The sequence below is a fragment of the Plectropomus leopardus genome, chromosome 1 (assembly GCF_026936395.1).
Source record: "Plectropomus leopardus strain MGB_pleo_1.0 chromosome 1, ASM2693639v1, whole genome shotgun sequence".
NCBI lineage: Eukaryota > Metazoa > Chordata > Actinopteri > Perciformes > Serranidae > Plectropomus > Plectropomus leopardus.
This window is the reverse complement of record NC_142176.1, coordinates 14,604,656-14,629,470: the sequence shown is the minus strand read 5'-3', so window position 1 is coordinate 14,629,470 and position 24,815 is coordinate 14,604,656. Positions and strand designations below refer to the sequence as shown.

The window sequence follows — 24,815 nt, the reverse complement described above, 5'->3', positions numbered from 1 at the left end:
GTGCACATTGCACACCTGTCATGAGATCTGTGATCCCAGATGCAGCAGAATAGAAATAGGCAGGCGAATTGTGCACATCAAAGCACCAATCAGTAGTTCCACTGCCAAAGCTGGGATACCTCTCCTCACTGTCCCGTTCCTCTCACTAGTCTTTGTTCTCTTGCCACATCCTCCTCAGCACAACCTTTCACAAGCTGAATGACTGTTTCAAACCCATTTCACAGCTACTAGCTTGACTAATATTCCTCTGCCATGTGTTCCTCCTTCATTACTATCCATGTGACATGTCTGTGATCTCTCTCTCTAAGTTTGTGAGCATGTGGGTGTGGGTATATAAATATGTGTTATGATTTTCAGTGTTGGGCTGTCTGAGAGCACCTCTTGTCTACGCTCTATAAAGCAGTTTTCTGTCTCGGCCTGTCTGAGTTGCATCTGATTGATGTGTAAAATTGGACTGTTTTTGCTGCTGTATATTCCTGAGGCGGGAGATCTGAGTCGGTTTCTTTTCCCTCACCTCCCGAGGCACACAAAGTGTTTCATGTTCTTGTGGGTTGGAGTCAAACGGAGTACTACACATGAAGGCGCACACTGCAGGTTGCAATAGATTGATCTGCTACCTTTTGCGTGTTTTCTATGTGCGATCCATATTTTTTTGTGCGTGTCTATGTGTGTTGTGGGGAGTGTGAAGTTCGCTGCCTGTGATGAATTGCCACAGCAGTGGAGACAAATTTGGACGTCGAGGAGCGTTGGTTTTGCTCAGAAATTTGTGCTGCCTCTCTGCTCTTCGTAATGATGAAGAACTGGGCACATATCAGCCAGAGGAGGAATGCAGCGAATGAAAAAAAAGCACAACAAATGCACACATAGAAGCAGGCAGGCAAGGAAGTGGGCCATGATATATCCACCGTGTGTTTATTTGTAGTTACAGCTTGGCATGGGGTTTGGGCACAACCACAACCCACCACTCAGGAGACCCGCTGCCCTCAATACAGGAGCTTCAGTGGGTTTGCTGTAAAGGGACCATGTACTGTGGAGCTGATTGACAGTTTTTATAGGTTTGTAGAAAAACCCACCATGGTGCTGCATGATACTGCACATGAAAGAAGATGAGATTTTCAGTTAGCAGGCCCCATGTTGCAGTGTGACTGTAGTTTAGGGCTCATGGAAGAGTCTCAGATTGATAGAGATGAGGAGAAGAGCTTGTAGGATCTGACAGAGGTGACAAGCTTCAGAGGTTGATCACTGACTGCAACTCCAGTGCTCATTAATACCCTTTGAAATAGACCAGCGCTATCTGCGTCTGCACATGTTTCAAACAGATTACACACATGTACTCAGATGAAGGGCTTTTAATTTCACTTGAGTGCACGACTGGACATTTTACACAAATTGTTGTCAAGATAACTCAATGTTAATCAACAATGACACTCATGTTCATAAAATGAATGATTTTAGACTTTAACAGCTGAATCATATATTATATTTAGAGTATTTATAACAGTTATAGCAATTGTAGTCTGTTCTTTTGGTAATAAACTGATTTTAATTGTGCATTCAGTCATAATCCGTCATGCTGGCAATAAACTATTCTTGAAGCAGCAGACTGAATCAGACAATGTGTGCTGGACACTTGCTATATGATTTTTTTTCTCATGGCACTGTTTTTCTTTTTGTTTTTAAATCTGGGATTTATTTTTACAACTAATGAAATGTCCTCACTTTATTTTAGAGTAAGGCTCGGCATATAGGGTCTTGTGGATGAGCTCTTGCCCTACCAAAAAATATTTAAAATATTTTTGCCCCCCAAAATTTTGCTGAAATTTTCCCCATCTTAGGACACATTCAAAATAGTTATGCATAGTTAATATGCCACTGTAGTTATATTATTTTAATCAACTACAGTCTATATTTTAGGGCTTTAGCCAACTCAGAATTTTGTCAGTACAGTAGGATTTGGCTGTTTAATACAGATATTCAAGGATTTGGCAGGTTTGACAGGTTTGACAACGTTCAAGGTGCATCGACGTTCACATAACATTATTAACAAGCCAACTTAGCCTTTCAAGCTAATGCATCCTAACTAACAACAGATTAAAAATGTGCATTTTTTTGCCGATGTTAGATATCAAACAAGAGCTATGTTGTGTGACTATATTGTATAAGTTGCAGTGACTTGGAAATTGACAACCTCTAATTTGAGGGCAGACGATAATGCTATCTCGGAGCCTGACGGGGCAAAGCCTCTCTTTTCTCCTTGGACAACCTCCATGTCACACAGAGTCATCCTAGGTCACGGTCTGTACTGAGAGCAGCATGAAAGCGAGCAGCGCACACTCTGCAGCTAAATTTGGGGGCCAAAATGTCCTCAGAAGTGCATTGCAAAATGATTGACTAAAGAAAGAAAAAAGACAGCTTAATTTGAAAAACCTCAGTCAATATAGGGTTTCCGACTGATGATTAGATTCTTCAACTACTATAAATTCACCATGTAGTGCTGCCATGTGAACACCAAACACCAAACTATCCCTGTTGGCCACACTATGGACAGAGCTTAATGCCTCAGATAAACAAAAAACACATGAAAGGTCCAAACATAATTGCCTAAATTTCTTCTTCTATCACTGTCATAGTTTTTGTTATTACATAAAATATTATTTTTTTAAATGTTTTTTTTTTCCATTTCGAATGCCCCACTTTATTCCTCCACCCCATTTCCAAGCATAGAGTTTTGTCACCACCTCTCTGACACTGTCAGTGTTTATTGCTGTACCAGATTGCATTAGCTAATAAACTTTGAATTCAGTTTATTTAATTGCACTATGATCATATTTGGGAGGCTGCACATTAGCACACTGGGACTCTCTTCTTTTAAAGGAAGCTTTACTGTCTGGGTTACTGCCTGCATGGTTGGCAATTATTGAAGCCTGCCCCAGCTTAACCCTTTGACAATATAAGCTAAACATCTATTCTGCCTCTATTTTCAGTTTGCATGGGGATTGTCTGGATTGCAATTTTTGTCTCTGTTCACCAAAATGTGCCTGCTATACTGCTCAATTTATCAGAAATAGACCCCCATCTGTTGATAAAGACTGTGATGACCTTTGGCTAAGTATGGTCTGGTGTTATCACAGAGTCCTTGTGTCAGTCACATAATTTGTTTTTTTATTTTTCTCTGATGTGTATTGTTGTTCCACGGGGAATCGTCAGACAAAATGGAAAGAATGAGAAAAACACACACAGCCTTAATCAGAGCAATGTCCTCCTTCCCTTCTCTAAATCACTGGTGGGACCTGGCAGTCACAGCGTGGCTGATGGTATGGCTTGGCCTCTATGAGGCTGATGAAGTTGTCACAACTTTTCGAGCACATAATGAATCAATCGTATACATGCTTAATACAGTATTTGAACAACATATAACACATGGCTGTATCAGTTTCACTAAATGTGGAGGCAACAACTGTGATTAAGAACACTGTGCCATTAGTTGTGAATTGCCAGGATCAGTGTGTATGCTCAGTGTCCTTAGATTGCATGTCACAGTGACAGGGCTGCCTGACTTTGGCAGGATCCTTTGTTCTGTAAAGCTGTACCAGACATAGAGCTCAGTTGGTGACAGAAAACTAAAAATCCAGAGCTCTCGATTTTGTTGCTGTCGAAAAAAGTCAGGGCTTTGTGCTGAAGAAAATTCACTTTGGAGGTACCAGATATTAACAAGGGTGCACAAATGTCAGCATATTGCTGAATATTTCTGTCATATGTAAAGTTTAAGTTCCGTTTGCTATGTTTTGACAGTTAGTGGTTCAATTCAATTGCAGTTCTTCTTTATAGTCCCACAAATAACAATCAGTCAGCAGTTAAACATATTAAAGAGCCACATGGCGTTTCCAGCTGAGAAGGAGCTCCTCAAAAAACACCCAGGTAGGAATGTTTTGAAGGGGTAGCATTTTTTCGGCTAACACGCTTCAATGGCGCCTAGTTGATATATTTTGGAATATCTGCAGAAAATGACAGCACAAGGAAGAGTACATGCTCTGGATGAGGGGAAGGCTGAGGGACGTAGGGATAGAGTAGGGACCCTATAAATATATGTTTTTATGAAAGAAAACATATATCCATTCATAGCTTACAGTATATTGACATATTTCTCCCCATCATTGTTTTTCAATACTTTAGAAGTGACAGTTATTCTTTGAGTTAGTTACTTGTCCCGCATATTACCTAAATAAGCATAAATAAGCAACGTCCTCATTGCAAAGAATTTAAAAAAAAAAAAAAAAAAAAAAAAAAACCTTGCTCAAGAAAAAACTCTACAGTGGACACTGCCTTTAACACACTGCACCTCAAATATGTCTTCTTGCTGAAATGTGGTCACACAGATCACAGTTAAGCAACCTTTTAAGGATGGATTTACTCGCAAAGCATACTTACACAGTGATGGATTGAAAATTTGCTACCAAAAACTGGTGTTTTTTTAACACAATTTAAAAAAACAGCAACACATACTCTGAGTGAATAACACATTGCAGAGTTTTCCACACATTTCACTATTCTTTTCTTTTCATTTTTCATTCATTTTTACACAATACAGCATTTATTTTTTAACAATCTTGTCTAAAGGGCACTGAACTAAACAACAAATGAGACTGATACAGTATGAGATTTGAATGGCATCCAGCTGTCAAATGTAATAAAACCACCACTGTGGTGGCATTGTAGCATGTAGTTTTTAATGCCAGTGTATCAGCGGTGGAAATGTACAGTTCAGTGGTAAACAGCCCTTTACATCTGCACGGTGGTTGCCAAAGACTTCAGATGTTATTGGCTACACAGAAACTGGGTTGAAAAGAAATTACCCGCGCATACACATTAGCATGACAACCACAGCATAAACTTTTTATTGAAAGTGTGTGTTCTCCCTCAGCATATACCCGCTATCTATTTTCCCTCCCATCCACTGGAGGCTGTTTTCACTGCAAATCACCAGTCTGGTCCATCATTATGACTCAGGTGTCAGGGCCAGGTTTACAGCTGTACCAACACAGGGCATGATTTACGTGCCATATCTTCAAAGCTTTTCTCGTCCTACAGTATATCTGCATTCTGGTGGCTTCCTTGCCACTACCAAGCAAGGACTTGAAAATCTGAATCAGTAAATATACCATGTTGCCAGGTTTGGCTAGTGTTTTTCAGCTTGACAGTCCCTGTATATGTGATTCTGTTGCTAATATCCTTCCTGTATGCTGCAATGCAAAATACAGCTTCAATGCTCAAGGTTGGAAACACCAGGGTGCACATTTGCACAGCGGGTAGTCTGCAAGAACCTGCCGACTTGTGCATTACCGGATTTGCTTGGAACAAGTCCTTTCATATATTGGGCACTCGACTTTGTGAGTGGATGTACGTGTGATATAGTAGGTGGCTGTTGAAGGGTTTTTATATCCCATGTTATGTGTCTTATATAGAGGCCTGCCATTGTAAGTTTCAAATGGTTGCAGTCAGTATGGCGAAGCTCACCACTTGAGGAAAGTGCACTTTATCTGATTTTGTTTCTTTACGTCTCCTCTGTCTTCTAACACCCCCTCATTCTTTTTCTCCTTTGGTTTTTCAGAGAATGATGAGACAGGTGTGATGGATAGTTTGCTGGAAGCCCTACAGTCGGGAGCTGCATTCAGAGACCGCAGGAAGAGAGCGCCAAGACCCAGAGGTGAGTCTCATGTCCTTTATCTACATTTATACACAAACACAGATGCACACGACACCTCGTACCCATATTGTTTGCATAGAAAATGTGGGCACTGTTGTGATTCCAGTCAGATGTTCAAAATCACAATGAATTTAGGTCCTAACCCGCCAACTGGTTGCATATTTTTTCTTGTTGTGTTTTTATAACAGCTGAGTGAATTGAACGCATCCTTGTGTTCGGTGCATTGGCTCCACACACTGTCATTTTCAGTCACTTGCAAAACACACTAGTTTGTTGTTTGTACACATGCTTACTAGTAGCACAGTGCCAGAGAATCCTCAGCTTGACAACATTACTACAACTGTTTGATGTTTGGATTTCAGTAAAATGCAAAAAACACCCAGTTTTTTTTCTTTCTGGCAGTCTTAAATCCAAATGGAGGAATTAAAAAAATTGGGAGAACAAACATATTGTGAAGATGGGATCTTTGAATGGAGGATTTTGAAAGGACTGGCTGTTAAACTTCAAAGGCAATTGACAGTTGTGCCCTTAAACAGAGTAGTTCTGTGCTAATAAACTTCTCTTCACAGCCGTTCTTCAGCTTGAAAATGTCTCCTCATGACCTTCTTGATCCCTCTTATTTGTAAGATATGTCGGCATCTTTTGTCCCCTGCCCTCCACAGATAACATGCAGCAGACGATCAGCCCCAGCTCCTTCCGCCAGGTCCTCAGGCCTGTTAACCATGGTAAAGCAAAAAATTAGAAAAAAGCCCCACAGGGCTAAAGCCTAAAGCATGCTCAGCTCTGTCTTTTATCTGCTCTTGGAAGCTGAAACATCTCTATCTTGTATTGCAAATTCCCCCTCGACAGTTCATATGTCCTGCTTTTCTCTGCGTCCAGTGACCATTACAGTCATCCTTTTGCCTTTTTCATGACCTTGTGTGGGCCTTCTGAAAGTGTGAAAGGCCATGTCTAAAAGAGTTTGAGGCAATGCAATGTGCAGACTGAGAGAAGCAGGGGTTGAGATTCTTTGAAAGCAGTGTGTGGGCTGCTTGGCGCCTCTGTTTGACAAGGTTCCTAAATTGTTCAGTAAGCACAGTATTGTGAGTTCAACTCTTTGCTTTTGATTGCAGTTGGTATCTTTCATATTTTTCAAAACCATATATAAAGGAAGCTCCAGATGTCTATCCACAACAGTATACCAGTCAAGTATCCTAGAATTCTGAATAACTTTTTTTTTTGTCTTGAATATCTCAATGCTGACCTATGTACTGTACATTTTTGTGGAGCAATGAGACATGCACCAAGATCACACTGTGTTCAGACTACATGGTTCAAGTGACCCAATTCCAGGTTTTTCCTCTCATGTGGTACAAATCACATATGTACATGAACGTGTAAGCAGGAAAAAAGCACATGAAAACAGACTTTCTCAGTTCAGTTTCAGGCTTCATTCGCATGTGGAAGTAGATCACATATGATTCAGATATCTGCAAATGAGTCTGTAGTCCAAGCAGACAGGTCACATATTCTCTGGCATTGTGAGTTGTACATAATTAAAAATGTGACGATTGTCACCCAAAAATGAAAATTCAGTCATTATCCGCTCACCTTCATGCTGATAGAGGGTCAGGTGAAGTTTTATACTCCACAAAACACTGTGAGAGTTACACAGGAAAAAGCTGTTGCACTCATCTCCCAAACAATTGAACCAAACGGAGACCAGAATTCAAACGTTAAAAAAATACATCATAAAACCACAAAATGTCTTTATAGTGCTCGTCCGAAGTAATTCAAGTGTCCTGAAGCCTCAACAAACCAAGTTCTTTTGAAAAACGGCACTGGCGTCATATTTTTAGCCTTGTAGCTTTTAGCCTTTAGCTCCAAGTGAGGGAGCAGTGTCCACGTATGCACAGTATCTGCATGCCAGTGTTGACAAAAAACCTGTAAGCCTCCCCCCCACACACAGTAATTTGAAATCTGACATAGGGACTTGTTGCTTGCTGCTAACTTCAAAGTCTCTCTCTTTGTGTGGGGGAGGCTTCTGGAAGCTCTTGTTGGTCTTATGGTGAACTATTCCTTAATAATGTAATTACATGTTCTCAGAAAGTGGAAAATACAACAATGGAGGACCAGGTTGAAAGGCAGTGGTCAAATGTAGAGGTTACCTGTCTTTCAAACCTTAAGGGTGCAGAAACATCAAGCAAAAATACAGGGTTTGTATTGAAATAAACAATTTTTGTTTATGCATGCATGTTGTTTCAAGCGTAAGCAAAATTTAAGCAGGTGTAAATGCAGATATCAGGTTTGAGTCACTTTTAACAGTAGATGTAAGCAGGCGGTGAAAAAAAACAGAGACTACAAGACTTGTAGTGTAAATCCAGCCATAGAGACTTCATGCCTTGTTAAAAATTTGGATGCAAGCCACTTGTAGCTTAGACCTTTTCCAAGTGTTATTTAGAAACTGCATGTTCATATAGTATTTCACTGCTGGAAAGATTAACTATGCAGTATAAAGACACAAATACTTTTGAAATTGGTGCTACATGACCAGAGAAAAAGAAAGCACCTGCTCAAGAGGTAGAAACCCCACAACTACCAGAATGCACTGTGGTGCACCAGACCAATAAACACTCCCGCTAGAGGGTGACACAATGCAAATTTGTACATATAAAGCAAGGGCGGCCAGCTTGCAAGAAACAGTCTGGTATCTGGTATATTTGAGGTGAGAAATAGGCAGCTCAACAGAATCTTGGTTTAAAGTTGATCAGTGCCACTTAGTTCTACCATTCGATCTCAATGGCAATACAAAAATATAGAAGTACAACCTGTAGTTTGAGCAACATTCTTGGGAGCCAGTGAAACTCATCCGGGACACGTTTTGCGTCAATTTGCATCATCCAGCTAAGATTTGCAGGGTGGATATCTAGGCACTGGTTAGATCGAGGGAAGTTTACCACAGTTCATTTACAATACAGCAAGGCACAGCGCGGCATGGCACGACATGACATGACACGACACGACATGATATGAGGCAGCTCCCCACTCAAGTTCATACACAAATTAGACATAATACAGATATACAAACAGGACATACCCGTTAAAAAACACACCAAACAGTCATGACCATAGAAAACATCAAATAATACTTTCAGACTCAGATCTTAATTAGCAGCACTCTGATTGTGGTTTAGCAACAGGATCGATGAATTATTTTTCAGCCTGTTGCATTATAGTTGAGGGACTCTGAATCACCTGTTGAAGGGCAGAAGTTGGTTTCTCCATTTAGAATATTGAAGGGGTCAGTAGGGATGCTGTTGTTTTGTTTGTTGCCTGAAAGGAGTCTGCCAAAGGTTGGCCAACAATCTTGGCACATACTTCCCATATCGTTTTAATACAAAGCTGGTTGAAAATCAGTGAAGTGTCCCTTTAAAAATTAAAATGCAAGCCACCTGTTGCTTAGACCTCTCAAATTTTTCATTTAGAAACTCACATGTTCGTGATTAAATGTAAAAAGGCCAAGGTGTGTCCACTTCTGACTTTCTAGGAGTGAAGATTGCATAGGATAGTAATTGTACCCAATAAAATTGCTCTATTTTACTCACAGTCGTAAACAGATATTGCGCTTTAGCTATTTCTAAAACAAACAATAGCCTTCTTCTTGTCATTTTTTTTTTTTCTACTTTTTTTTACAATCATTACAGCGGCACTTAAAAAATTACGCCCCAACCCTATTACCTTTTATTACTTGTAATTGGAATCCCAGTGGGCTGAGTACAGGCACACATGAATGAAATTATTCACGCTCAATCCACCCACATCATTGATGGCAATGATAAAGGGCCTTGCTCTGATGTTCTGCTACGACTTATCTGAAATTAGATTGGAAAGGGACGAGGGGGAGGGAGATATACAAGGTGGGAGGAAAGAGACAGATAGAGGTGGCTGGAACATACAAAATGGAGAGAAATGGTGTGAGGAAGAAAGATAGAGCCAGTTGGTAAGGGTGAGACTAAGGAATAATGTGTGTGAGAGGGTATGTGAGTTGGAAGAGAACAAGCCAGAGCTATGTTGTATTAACAGGGGGATTAGAGTAAAAGGAAATTACAGCGCATGAAAAAGCGGCTGCTCAGTGTCCATGTTACGAAAAGACCCCGTGGTGTGCTGTACAGGTACGAAGGTCCTGGAAGGTTGCCGGCCCATCTGCCCCCTGCTGGCAACTTCAGACATTGCCTTGTTGACTAATAAAGCTCAAGGCTTGAGCCTGTCACTGTAGGCATCATACTCACTGCCAGCCTCCCAGAGCAAACACAGCTAATTACTTTTCTCTGCCCAGCCCCAGCACCAGCTCAGCCCTCTCAGTGCCCATTCATCTTAATTTCCCCCTCTCTGCCATCTGCCTCCTAAATAACACTCCTCCTCATTTCCCTACCATTCCATATCCCCCCTGTCTTCTTCTATACTCTCATGGCCTGACAATGGCCCTCCCCAAACATAATTGCCTGTTATTGGTATGGGGTCTCTCTCCACTTCTCTTACCGCACCCCTTCTCTCCCATCTCCTTCTCTCCCAGGGAGATCTGGGGCTTTAATTGCCCCATGTTTAGTCGCCGGAGTGAGTGAAACCCACAGGATGCTCTTCGTTTAGTTGGGAGGTGATGAAGTTTAGTCATTGGCGGTGGCACAGGCACTTAAACAGCTGCTTTCACTTTCACACCACCCAAACACCTCCTTTTCCTACAGTTTTAAATACCCTTTAATAATTGATCTCAGGGGTGTTGCTACACTCCAGCGGAGCAGCAAAGAGAATTAAAACAGTAACATCTGTGCCAGAAGATACTGTAATTAGTGGTGAAGGGGAGGGATTGGAATGGTCAATCTGAACACGTATGGTGCCATTAAACTCTCGCACCAAGGGGGACCCAAGTGTACCACTGTTTTCTGCGCTGGTACACTTTTTGTTGTCTGCAGAAACAAATCAGACGACCGATGGATTGTACTCGCCATCACACGACTTGGATGAGACAGTGGAGTAGTTTGATTATGGCTACAGTGCTTCGTAGTCATGATGAGTGTGATTGTCACGCAATGGAAAATAGGATTAAAAGATGATTCCTACTCCACTGTTGTCACCTCCCTTCTTTTCTTTCCTCGTCCTCCCTCTTCTGTGGTGTGAGTAAGGGTCCTGGCCTGTGTTCCCAGCATTTTCCCCGCTTCCTCTGTCTCTCATCTCCTCTCCTCTCTTACCCCTAAATTGGCTCAACACACTTTACCATGAGCCAGCAGCTAAGGTGTTTAGCTTGGTCTGCAGTCTCTCCTGCGCGCACACACACACACATACGCACACACTCATAAGAGTACACAGACACTCCCACGGACTTGAGGGGATGAAGGTAAGCAGGCTTTGTGGTGGCTGTGGCCTGGGTTAGGATAAGGCTGCAGGGCTCTGGGGCTCCTCAACACTCTAAATTGGATTGGGCTCCACAGAATGATGGATCGATGGTGGTTAGCTACACAGGTGTAAGAGACTTGAATCTGCAAATTGAATCTATAAAGCAGCCATAGCTTTTTAACTGTGTCCTCCTGAAAACATCTCTCCAGACACTGTCTGGTCATTTTAGCCATCTAAGCAAGCCTTCATCACAACCTCACTGGCTCCCAAGCTGCTGTGTGCATGTACATGTTGAGGCGGAATCACATAAACTGCCCTTTTTTTATTGTTGCATTTGACAGAGAGCAAGAGCCTCTGAGTGAATAAACAGCCTGAGCCAGAGGTGCATTATGAGTGTATGTGCACGCTATAATGCTGTGGAGTGATCCATTATGTTGAGAGTGTGGGGAGGAACAAGATCTATGAAGGAGTAAATGTCTCTGTCTTTAGGAGCAATTACCTCAGATGTCTTTAGTGAAATCCGACCTAACAATTATCATGTGTGATAAGGCTCTGAAGTAGAGCTTGAAATTGATGTAAAGGTCACTTGAAAAAGTCGGCAAACCCCTTAACCAAATGGAAACAGGCGTTATTTCTCCCTCCTTGAAAGCATTAAGGTTTTCACCCTAAAAGCAAGCCTCTAGTTATCGGAAATGTTGCATGTTATGTAGTCGCTGAGTCAACTCTGTGACCCTTTTTGCTGAATTTATGTCTCTGTATATAATGTTGGATCCTTGGTTCATGCAGGAAGCTATTCAGCACAGACTTTTAATGGCTCGGGTATAAGGTGAGAATGGTGGTAGGAGATGACTAATAGGCTTAATTTTAGACTCAACCCACGATGTCTTTCAGAGGTTGTGCTGCACAAAATCATTAAGACAAAGCTGGGGAGAGTGAAGTTGAAATGAAAGTCAAAAAAGTAGATAAACAGGGGAAGTTTGTTTACTGCCATCTCTGTGTGTTCTGTGTGCTCACACGAGAGACGTTTATGAAAAACTGGCACTGAGAGTCAGTCACTACGGCTTCCTGAGGCTGGGATACCCTGGTGGAATCAGCTGTTAGATGCTTGCCTTTTTGATAAGACCTTTTATAGACTTTGGTATGTGGATTCCACTGCAGGCTACTGTATCCCACAGATTGCATGCGTGCTTTCTCATTGCTCCTCCACATTTCTGTCTCTTCATATCAATATCAATTATGGGAGGAAAGCTTCCTATCCATCCAAAGTTCCTCAGTCTACTCTTTACTTTGTTTGACTTTGTTTTGTCTCCACTTTATCTACTCCCTTTGCCTTGCTGCTTTCCCCCAGACATCATGACATAAGCAGAAAAAAAAGAAAGGGTTATTAAATCATTTCAGAGAGCCCAAGACAAAAAGAAGAGCACAGACGCTCTCCTCCAAGATCTATTTGAATTGATGTTACACGTCATTGTTTCAAAAACGTAGCTGTAGAAGTTGCTGATTTATCTGCATTTGGTCACAATATATCATCCACACATCACGTACGGCCCGTGCGTTTTTCATTAAGGTGACAGATTATTGCCAAAGAGCTTCTGTTCCTGAACACCGAGTGCTAACTCTCCCATTTTCACACTTACATGCTCATGCATACATGCATAGAAATTGTCAGTTTAAACCCTGTGTTTTAACAATGTGCAGGCACAAGGTTAAAGGTAACTCCTGGGTCGGGGTACTAGCTGTGTCTAAGACTTGGACAGGTGCACTGCTCTCTGTATTCATGTCCACAATCATCAGGCCACTTGGAGTCACAGTGCCTCTCTTAGCGCTACACTTGATTGGTAGTTTAGATGTTTAACTGTTCTTGTAGACAAAGGCATATCCAGATGGGAAGGTGTACCTTGACCTGTCTTTGTCTGTCTGTCTGAAGTACTGCACTTGGTGTGTGCGTGCATGCATGTTTGAGCCTGTGCACACATGCATTGAACAGATGGAGCAAGAGGGCACCTTAACAAAGTGGCTGGTGTAATTAGGTTCAGCCTGTGCAGTGAGACTTATGGAATAGTAATTGAGGATGCAGAAAGCACTGGATGATTTGTTGTTGTTTTTTTTAATTTTTGCTGGAACAGTGTTCTATTTTCCTAGAATGCCCTGCTGCACTCTCGCATAGCTACACTCAGTCACACATGGAAGCTGCCCAGTATATTACAGTCTGATGTGTTGGGCAAGTAGAAGCTCTGGCTGAATTTGTGATTAATCGTACCAGATTTATGGACCAGTTTGGAGCGCACGTCACAGTTATGTCACTACAGTTGCATCAGCATCATGATGGCAGAAAAACAGCAAAAATGAGTGGAGTTAAATGGCAACTGGAGGGAAAAGGTTGGGATAAAGAAAATAAAAAAAATTGTGTTTTGCCGCTGGATGTCAGAACAGGAATACAAAAAATATGTACTTCATTTTTATAGAATATCGTCATTGAGGATGCCAAGCGAAGACACTATCTAAATAATATTCTGATGCAATTCATGAATGAATGAATTCTTGTATTTTAGTGTCATGCAACCTAGTGGCCTTTCCCCTATGGGATTTTATGACATAAAGCATGCAAGCATATAACCATAAATGACATTTTCAAAACAATTGGTCAATACTATGTACTACGAACCAATACTTCTGATATCAGAATCTTGTACTGCTGCCTACAGATTCTGCATACATTTGCAGACATCTGTTTATAGGGATTAATCCTGCCATAACTAAATGGCATTTATTTGCAAACATCATGTGCCATATGTGTAATACAGACAGTAATTAGCATGAAATATGTCTCTGTCTGAAAACTTTTGGTCATAGATTCTGGTTTTCCATGTGGCGTGTCATTCAGCGTGATTGTAATTCTGTTTACTTGTTTGGTTGCCTTGGAGGCGCAGGCATAGATAATGAAAAATGGCTTTTAATGTCTCCCACTTGTGCTGTTATAGCAGTCCTGCCTTCTAATCCAGAGGCCGTTTTCAAAGAAACGTGTTAAATTTTGATGCACACGCATATCGAGTTATGTTAAAACTAATAATGACTGTATTAACCTATGCTTAGAGGGCAAGCTTAACGTACCTCTAGCAAATATAGCTTTATTCATAAAACTGTAATCTCTGTAATCCATGCCCAGTCTAAAATGTAAGAGGATGAGAAAGTGAAACGGTGCGCCGTATATACACTTGACTGGTCGGAGAGGTCAGTGTGATGGATGAGAGTAGAGTGGACACACAGCATGCACAAACACACACGGACACTGGGCTGGACTGTGCCCACTCAGTCCTAATAGAAAACAGATGATAACGAACACCTCTGCACTCTGCTCCGTGTCGCTCTGCTGTACATCCCACATTTTTAGCCAAGTCCTAAGCCGATCAGGCTCCTCAGATATCCACTTTTAGCTGGATTATGAGGAAGCTGGGCTGTAATAAAGGCTGTGGATCGTGAAATAGAAACTGGTGTTCAGCATGTCGAGCCAAGGACCCTAATCAGCCCATTCACACCAGCTCAGGCCGCAAACAGTAGGTGAAGCTGCTAATATAGGATTGCTGTTCAGCCTGCCTCTGAGATCCTCCATGTCTTTTCTTTTCACATGCAAACTGTCTTCTGCCTGCTCTGATACTGACCTCATGTGCAGAGAGCAGAGGCAAAGATGCTAATAGGGTTTGCAGATTTATTAGGGATAAAGCTGAGATACACATCTCAGATTTTACAGGACAGCTGTGTCATTGTTTTCTCTCTGTCTCACCCTGTCTCTTTTTTTGTCCCTTCCTTTCTGGTATGAATTGGCTATGTACATTAATTGAGACTAGGCTCTTACATAGTACTGTAGTTAATAATGCAGTGAGAAATGAAGTCATTCTCACCATGGCTTTGTGCTAATTAAATTTTACAGCAGCCTTATCGCCAAGCCACACACATTCCTGGTCCTCCCACATTTACTAACGCCAGCAGCCATATCACGAAGTCGTCACCGAGAAAAAGTGCTACGGAGATGATTATATGAACTTCTGTTGTTATGGAAGGGAAATGTGTGCTATCTCCCCTTTATATCTGTGCCCTCTACAAACGGAGGTGCTTGAGTTCTGTGTCAGAGCGTCAGAAGTGTCACAGCAACATTTTTCATCCCACATTCTGCGTCACACATTTGCATCATTCCTTTATGTTTCCTGTTGACAGGGATAATCAGCTTGCCACTTTTGGGGGGCACTTTTGTAAAAATGACCGGAGGCCAGGGGACATTCACAGTCCCATACATTATTCTAGGACTTTAGAACATTTCAAGGATTGTAGGACAGTCTAGGATTTTAGGACATTTCTAGAATTTAAGGATGTTTCTGCAATTTCAGGACATTTCTAGGATTTAAAGAGGATTATAGTATTTGGGAAATTTCTTGGATTTTTGGATGCTTCTAGGATTTTATGACATTTTAAGGATTTTAGAATGTTTTAGGAAGGTTCTAGGATTTTAGGACATTTATGGGATTTTTTGACATTTCTAGAATTTTAACATTTCTAGAATGCTTGGGCGTTCATAGGATTTTAGGTTTGTAGGTTTTTAGGACAATTCTGGGATTTTAGGACATTTGTTGGATTTCCGGATGCTTCTAGGATTATCTTTTTACTTTCTAGGATTTTCTGATGTTTCTAGGATTTCAGAACAATTTTTATGATTTTAGGACATTTCTAGGATTTTAGGATGTTTCTCTGATTTTCTGCAGTTTCTATGATTTCATGACATTTTTAGGAGGGTGTGGTGGATCCTCCACAGGTACTTTTTTGATAAACAAGCTCTATTTTGATGCTGTTTAATGCACTCTGGCACCTTATGTATACTGAAAGAACAATAAAACAATGTCCAGTGTGAATCACTTTATTCTTGTGAATTAAAAAAATGGTTGGGGGTTACCAACACCCTATCAGGGGCCAGATCTGGCCCGTGGGCCAAAAGTCAAGTATCACTGCTGTAGACTGTCAATGTTTTGTGCTTAAGCCTAACATTTGAAACTGATCACACTTTGGGCCTTGACAGACAGAAACACATCTCTGTTAGCATGTGTTGCTATGGTTGTGACTATAAGCTGTCTTGACTCAGAGGTAAAGCAGAGAATTTAGGTAAGACTGATGAAAGGGGATAATGTGTGGTTTAAAATTCTACTCACCTTCCAACCAATCTGTAAACAGCCCCATATCCAGGTATCATTCTCCAGTGCACCATCCTCATACAGAAATAGGAACAAACACCAAGGCTCCTGTTGTTGATGATTCCCAGGGCCACTTTAGTCTGTGGTGATAAAATGATCACATTCTCCCAAACTGCCTCATCTCTCTCTCTTTCTCTCTCTCTCTCTGTCTCTCTCTGTCTCTCTCTCTCTCTGCGTGTGGCTGTCATTTCTGCCGCCACTCCACCTGCTATGTGTCTCCTCGCTGATCCAAAAGCTCTAAGTGCAGTGACAGGAGTTTCCACGCTGACAGAGCGGGAAGGCCAGCCCTCAGGCAGCAGGATCTGTTTGATGCTGGATTCCCCTTAGAGAGTGGGATTTGGGGTTTGCTGATCTGCTATTATACCACCATTTTATGCCCATGCACTCACTCATTCCCACGTCTGACTGTATACAGACGCATGCATTCACTTCAGCACGTACGCACACCTCCCCCTTGTAGACACTCAGCCTTGAGTCACAGGGCCATGTAGCATGTGTCTCTGGCCTCTGGACTTAAGAGCTTCATTAGTCTGGCACTAGCTTTGATTAGCATCCTCGGGGGTACAAATTAGCAAACAAACTCAAGTGATCTTACGAAGAAATACTCACTGCGGGACTTTCTGCAGATGTATGAACACTTCACAAGCACGTTATTACCCCTGCCATACGGAAGAGGGTAGTTTCACCTTAAATCAAGTTTTTCCTCTCAAAGAAAAACTGGCATTGGAGTGTTAAAAGGCTGGTTACACCGATGACATGTAGTAAAGCAGTGAGTTCATGCATTGACTGCATGTGGATGTGTTTGTATTGTATGTGCTTGTGAGCATGCGTGTCGCATTACTCCAGCACATGCATCTGAGTGTGAATGGGTTCATTCACTGCCTCAGTAGGGGCGTTAATGTGTGGAGATGTTGCCTGTGCAATGTGCATTGTCCGAGACTGTTTTTCATTCAGGTGAAAATTCCTTGAGCTGCTGCCTGCTCTATAATAACCATACTTGACATTTCCCTCTCTCCCAGCCTGTGGAGACTAGCAGATGCTTTCCATTCCAGTTGAACCCATTAAGGCCTTCTCTTCTCTACTGCATCCACTAGCCTGTCCTTTGGCAGGGTCCTCCTGAATGTCAAAACTCACTGTTTTGCATCACAATAAAGCAGATACGGGGCAGAGGAGTAAAGGCAAGGAAATGGCTGCTGGCTGGCAAAGGGCATGGACAAAAAGATTATTTAAAAAAAAAAAAGCCATTGCTCACTCACTGCCATGTAGCCAGGTGTTTTCCTCCTCTATCTCTGGCATTTCTGTTTCTTGAGAATTGAGTTACAGCATTGGAAATCTGCATTACTGGACAGTGCTGACTTTTCTTCAACAGCAACTGAATTTTACTTTGTCTGTACCATCAGTGGATCGGTGCCAAAACATGTGTTGTTTTTCTGGAGTTCATGTTGTTCAGCCTCTGTGCCATACTGCTGACTTGTATGCAGGATGGCTGACCCTGAGGTTGAAAAGTAGTCTTGCTATAAATTCCACACCATTTTTTGTTCTCCTTGATTTGTTTTAACAGTTGCATTGCTGTTACAAGAATACAGTTGTTGTGCTTGCTAGATACAGTTCCTTATGTTAGCCCTGCCACAGGGAACTTTGCATTTTATTTTTGAAAAAGGATGCAAAATATTCTTTTCTAGAAGAACCCTAGGCAAATAGTAGAAAGGCATAATAGTTAAAAAATAATCTTACTGTTGCTTTCAACTTCTGGCTTGTCACATGGGTAATAAAACTAGTTACCAATCAAGTTACATTTTAAGTCTATGTCTGTCCACACTCATATGACAGTTGACAATGTTTCAAATATGGATGTTGGCATAAAGAGGCTACAAGTCTTATAGCATGGATGCTTCACACACACCTTCAACCCAACAGTACAGACGATCAATACAATCACCACCGTTTCAAGGTGGGCACCCAAGGTTAGTGTCACCAATTCAGTATCTGACCGAATGTCTCCCCTTCTGCTCCTGAGTTATGGTATTCAGTAATGACCAGAAAAGCTTTTTTGCTGCATATAATTATGTCACAGTGAAGCTGACCTTTGACCTTTTGGATATAAAATGTTATATTTTTTTCCTAGTAGACATTTGTGTGGAATTTTGTGATGAATGGCATATTAATTCTCGAGTTTATTGCCAAAAAGAGCCACTGTGAGGTCACAGTGACCTTTGACCACCAAATTCAAATCAGTTCATCCTTGAGCCCAAATGGATGTATGTGCCAAATTTAAAGAAATTCCCTGAAGGCCTTTTTATCCCATTCATTTAATAGGACAAGTGAATGGTCGCAGTGACTTTGACCTTTGACTACCCAAATGTAATCAGTTCATTGTTAAGTAAGAATGGACGTTTATGTCAAATTTGAAGGGATCCCCTCAAGGCATTCTTGAGAATATAGAATGAGACAAGTGAAATTACAGTGATCTTAACCCTTGACCTGTGACAGCTGAAATCTCATCAGTTAATTTATGAGTCCAAGGGGGTGTTTGTGCCACACTTGAAGTAGTTATCTCAAAGCATTTGTGTGGTATTGCGTTCACATGAATTGGCTGGATGGATGACCCCAAAACATAATGCCTCCAGCCATGGCTGTCGCCACCATGCAGGTTTAAATACAGGCAACTGCAAATTATGCCTCACATTTTTATTTGGTCAGATTGGAATTTTGTTGTGCTTTTTGTTGGCAAAAAAAGAAAAACTGACCCTACGTTGGGGTCCTCTTTTAATTATTATTTTCGCTCCAAAGCTTCTGTGTTTAAGATGTCTGGCTTCAAGCTTCACAGAACAGCATCTTTTTTGTTTTTTACAAATAATTTTCCTCCAGTGAAACTAATGACGTAAAAATTGTGGGGGACGGTGAAACATATTTTGTAAACAAGCCATATTAATTACCCCTAATTAATGAATCACATTATAACCCAGAGGGAATAGGGGTGAGAATTTGTAACAAATTCAAAATAACAATTGATTGACAGAATATAATGAATAATTTAGGGACTTATACAATAATCTTTGAAAAACTAAATGATGGAATAATTGATCACTTTAAATCTTAATGCAAGTTTTGATTAAATGGAAAACATAATAACCATGCCCCATAGACTTGATTATTGTTTTGGTTGTCAGGCCGTGGCGTCTTTGGCTAGTCTTGATTTGTGTACAAACCTGATTATTTTTCTAAACAGGGAGGTAATTAGCCTGGCTAGTTTGAATGGTAATTACAATGTCAGACAAAAAGGAAAGAGGATGTCTGAATGTATTTCACAGATTTCTGCATTTGTCCTCACATGCAGCCACACACAGACTCACATTTGCATAGATTCTATTCAGAATGCAGAAACATCTCAGGCCAAACACAATTATTTACCACATTTGTTTTGATATAACACACCTCACATTTGCAAGCTAAAATAATATAAAATTGCTTATTAGCTTCATCTGTATAAAACTGTCTGATACTGGCAAAAACACAGAGCAGGTTGAGCAGAGATGTTGGGAAGTAGTTGGCTGTATTGGCTTTATTGTTTTATGTACCTCATTACTCTCACTTTGAGTTTCGTTCATAGTGCTACTTCTGCTGTTGTTCCACACAAAAAGAGGAGCCTCTAAATGCTGCCGGAACTAAGTCATTTAATTTTCTTCAAAAGAACAAATAAAGATATCATGCATACTATGCGGCCATATTCCACTAACATCTTGCCTCATGTCCTTTGCTCATTGTTAATATGTCCTTTGGCTTGGATCAGAAGTGAATAAATTAGATACAGTATGCTATTCTTCTAAGGCATAAACCCAACACCAATTAGCATAAAGGCCTTCATGCACAAAAGTTGAGGACACTTCGTTTCTCAAATTTGCAAATAATAATGCACAAGCAAAGATAATTCCCCAGGTGCTTATACGGTGTGACCATTGAGACTAATCCTCTTTTGATGACAACGACACACATAACGTATGTGCATAGGCACAGTGGCTTTCTAAAACACTGGAAGCAGGAAATTTTGTGAGCTTTCCGACTGCAGACAGTACGTTGTTGGTTGTGTATGTTTTTAAGCATTTCCTTCAAAAGTAATGTAAGTAATAGCTGCACTGGTGTATGACCAGTGCTGGATAAAGTACCTGAAAGTCATACTTGAGTAAAAGTACAGATATCTGAATATTATTTGGGTAAAAGTCTTAAAGTATCAAAAGTAATTTTATCTTATTAAATTTTATGAAGTATTGAAATAATGGCACATGTAAATGGTGTTAATAAAAAACAAAGTAAGCAATCAGGATTTAGAGAATTATGACATTTACCTCTTCGAAACATACACCACATTAAAAATGGAGCCTATTTTACACTTGCAAAACAAGGTCAAGGTCTTTTTTTACAATCAAGGCCACAGACGAGAATAGCCCTACTAAAAATGGAAAAGTCCTTTCCAACAGTTTCCTTTGCGTCAAAAAAAAAAAAAAAAAGTGTTCACCACATTGTCTAAACAATCCTCCGAACTTGTCACGTGACATTCCGTCAGGTGACCTTCCACACCAACATATGACATTTTAGGTATCCTTCTCACGTCAAGCTATGACGTGCTGGGATGCTGCTACAGAAATGCACGTGGTTGGATGAGGCAGCCCTTTACGGTGATATCAGCCAATGCACATGTGGTGGGATGAAGCGGCACCGTCCCCATGTTCACACAACAGTGCAGACTGTCATGATGGTTAGGATTAGGCACCAAAGTCACGGATCTTTTGGTTTAGGCAAAAAGGGCACATGGTAAGGTGTAGAAAACATACACACACAGACACACATGGGATGCAAACTCCAGACACACACGCGCGCATACACACGAACACACGGGACACAAAATCCAGACTCCCACACAGGTAATTTTGAATTTGAGATTTCCCCCTTCTTTGTTCTCAAATAATTCACATCCACATAAGCTCTGTTATAAAACATCTCCGTCCAAATGAAAATACAAAACACAATAAAAGCACTGTTAAGAGCATAAAGCCAAGCAAAGAAAAAGATGCTGAATGTTCCAAAGCCCAAAAATGTTTCCGGAAGGCTTACTGTATTCCTGACCTTCATAGTGCATTCATATGCCTCTCTTCCTCAATATAGTGGAACAGCAACTGTACAGTTATGTGTATATTTGAAAAGTCCTGTTTGTTAAGTTATCATTAGGTTATTTTGGTCGTGTCTGCTATTGCACGAAAGGCCGTCTCCATTTTAAGGCCACACAAAGGAGATAATGGCGCACACTCTGACATCTCAAGCGAAAAACTCTGTTTCCCCTGTTTACACATCAACAATAAAAACAGTTTCTAAAAATCTTCACCTTGGATGGAGGTTTACAAAAGATCTGACCTAAAACGCAGCTAAGACAAAATGCATAGAAAAGGCTACCTTGTCAAATATACCAAAATGGCATGTGTGGACAAGGCCTAATCCGACTGTCTATAGCAATCCCATCGTATAGTGTTGTCACGATACTGTAATTTGTAATTGCAGATTACAAACTATGATCTTGTGTTACTCAGTAGCATATTTCTGAGCTTTTGTGCTTTCTATTAACAATCTCCACTAGTTTTTCCAAAAGATATTGGCAACCCAAGCCGACCAGTTTGCTGTGTCAATTTGATATCTTTGTAGTCAGTTAAGCCCAGTGATATAGCTACATTAGGCTCCATTGCTATAGCAGAATTCTTATGTACAATTTGAAGGGATGTATGATGTATTGGATGATATTAGCTTTATATTGGACTTGGAATTGACCAACATGCTTTTTCTTATTTTGCACAATAAATTAATATTACATACATTAAAAAGCATCGTATCTCCATCTGCTGGTGGGCCATAACAGTAAGAGTATACATGCATAATAAAATGTTAATTCCACTACAGGGGAGATATGAGGATCACTGAAATTAGGTGGGGACAAAAGTGGATATACTGATATTGATTATCAGCAAAATGAGTTTCTATATAGTGTATATTGGCAAAAAAAACCCCAAAAACAACAGTATCCTGTATCCCTAACAATTTGGCTTTATAGCAACATGTTTGAAGAGTCATATATTTCAGGATTACAGTTGTACTTAAAAAAATAAATAAACAAAGACCCTTCCGATTTGCTTAAAGGAGGAGAACAGAGCAGGAGGCTCTTCCATGAGGTCCTCAGAAGTGAGCCTCAGCTTCTCAGCTCTGGGTCTTAGACTAGACTACAGAGGAAAGCTTTGAGAACAGAGCACAAAACCCTTATGTGCCCTGCCAGCACACACACACTTGAAGTGGCCCTTGGATAACATCTGTCCTTATTGTTCTCTTCTTACTACATAGACAAAGTGTAAGTCTGTCCAGCCTGCATGGGACTCTAAGTGTGAGAGGGTTAATGAACAAGGCTTATCCACCAAGGAAGGTTTTAGAGAGGAGAGGCTGACTGCCTGTAAATCATCCATCAGCCTCTCCAGCGAGTCGGGCCTGAGCTCTGACAATGTAAGGTGTTTGAGCTACAGCAGAGGGGACATGATTTATCAGGGAGGTGAGTGATTATGCGAAGCCTCCATACGTGAGAGAGACAGGCCGAACTAAGGGATGATCCCATATCGTTTCATGAAACATGCAAAGAATAGTCAACGGTTGGCTGTGAAAAATAGCCATATGAAGACACTGTGGATAAATGGACAGTGGGTGTGTTTAAGTTTGAACAGAGAACACTGTAAAGGGTTCGACTTCAAAAGAGACTGTTTCTTCTAAAATAAATATATAATAGTCTGCAAGAGCTAAAACTATTCTTTATGACTTGATGTCATTTTCTAGATAATTGCTATAATCACTGGCCTTCCAGCTTGTCACTCTGCTGTGTCACATTTAAAAAAAACATCTTGCCTGGAAAGAAATGACTAAATGTAATATTTTTTTTACCTTTTTAATGGATAATTATCTGTCTCAGGTGTTAGAGAGGGGAAGATGATGGGCACCAAAATAGATCAGGGAAAGAGAAAAGTCTCTGATCTTCTCCTGGCAGTGTAGTGGAATCAAATAATGAAACACTTAACGTTAAACCACTGCGCTTTTTATGTGCAAATTCAACTTCACACATTGACAGTTCTCACTGGCTCTGTAGATGACGGTTTGGATCTTACTAATGTCATCTTTTTTTTTCTTTTTTTTTTATTAGATGTAAGTCATTATTTTTTGTTTTGTCCCAGTTCCCAAGACTATGAAGGATTCATACTTTGATGAAAAGGGGTAAAGGAGTTGACATCCACTTTAGTAGGCTTAAGTGATACATTTTGAAGATCCAAACAGAGACAAATAAATATCAACAAACAATGACTACAGACCAACTCACCTCTGATACTGCTTTATCAAGATTTCAGAGGTGGTTGATAGACGCCTCGGAGACGGAGAGCGATAGGTATGAAGATGAAAAAAAAAGTGGAGGTGTATCTGCCTGGAGACTGTTTGTGTATGTAGTGTACTTCGTTATGGAACCCTTTTAACAAAGCCCTAAGTGTTTCAAATAGTTTGTCAGATGGAGGTTGAGTAGGAATATATATTTCAGCTTTTGCCCCCACAGCTCCAGGCATAGCTTTGAGCTTAGAGCATACTATATGATTGTCTAATCTTCAAATTGCTATATTGCTCTCACTAACATATAGCACAACAAAAGTACCAAAACTTTCATTGTTAATCAATTTATTTCCTTTTCAGAATTAGAGAGAATTAGAGGGACCATAAATTGAGTATCACTGCTCTACATTGTTTGTTGTCATGATTTGCTCTTTAGTTTATCCATGTTGTAACTTCTAGATATAGTTCAGCTTTTGTCACTTGTGTTCTTCAGGAGCTCTTATTGGCCCTCAGAGCTTGTTATCAGGTGTGTAATACCACAAGACAGCTACAAATGGTTTGCCTTTAAACTCAAACAAGTATCAGGTTAAAGGACTCCACCTGTATCTTACCTGCTCACATTTACTGCAGATGATGGAAATGTGTGAGATGGGAAAATAATCTCACCAATTTGTCACAGACTGATAAGTCTTGGATTTTGTCATATAGTGCGCACCCAGTCTTACAGGTATCAGCTATGGTAAAAATAGGTACATTGGAGAAGCTATAGTGTATTTCCAGCAATGTATACATTTGTGATATTTTGATGGCCTTTGCCAGGATATCTTGTGAAAGGTTGTTGTAGAACCTCAACCAATTTAAGAAGCACACATCAGCTATTAGCCTTCTTGTACTAAACAGTTTTCATTCAACAAAAATATTCTTCCCATTTAATCTTACCTCTCGAGGGTCAAGGGATAAGTTCGACCAGTTCACTTTAAATTCATCGTATTGATGTAGCAGCATGAATGTTGGAGACAGATATCACAAATCCCAGCAGATAAAGCTGGAACTGTCTGCATGGCTAGATATAACTAGGCGTAAATGGAAAAATATGTCATTTTGTAATT

The 24,815-nt window shown here is 40.6% G+C and overlaps 1 protein-coding gene across 1 annotated transcript in view; it reads left to right on the top strand.

Moving 5' to 3' along the window:
* The window catches only part of diaph3 (diaphanous-related formin 3), a 217,588-nt gene that overhangs the window by 149,545 nt on the left and 43,228 nt on the right, over positions 1–24,815 (top strand). Inside the window, exons 28-29 of the mRNA XM_088076055.1 lie at positions 5,609–5,704; positions 6,367–6,429. Of these exons, the coding sequence (XP_087932181.1) occupies positions 5,609–5,704; positions 6,367–6,429 (159 nt within the window). The remainder of the gene's footprint in view (positions 1–5,608; positions 5,705–6,366; positions 6,430–24,815) is intronic.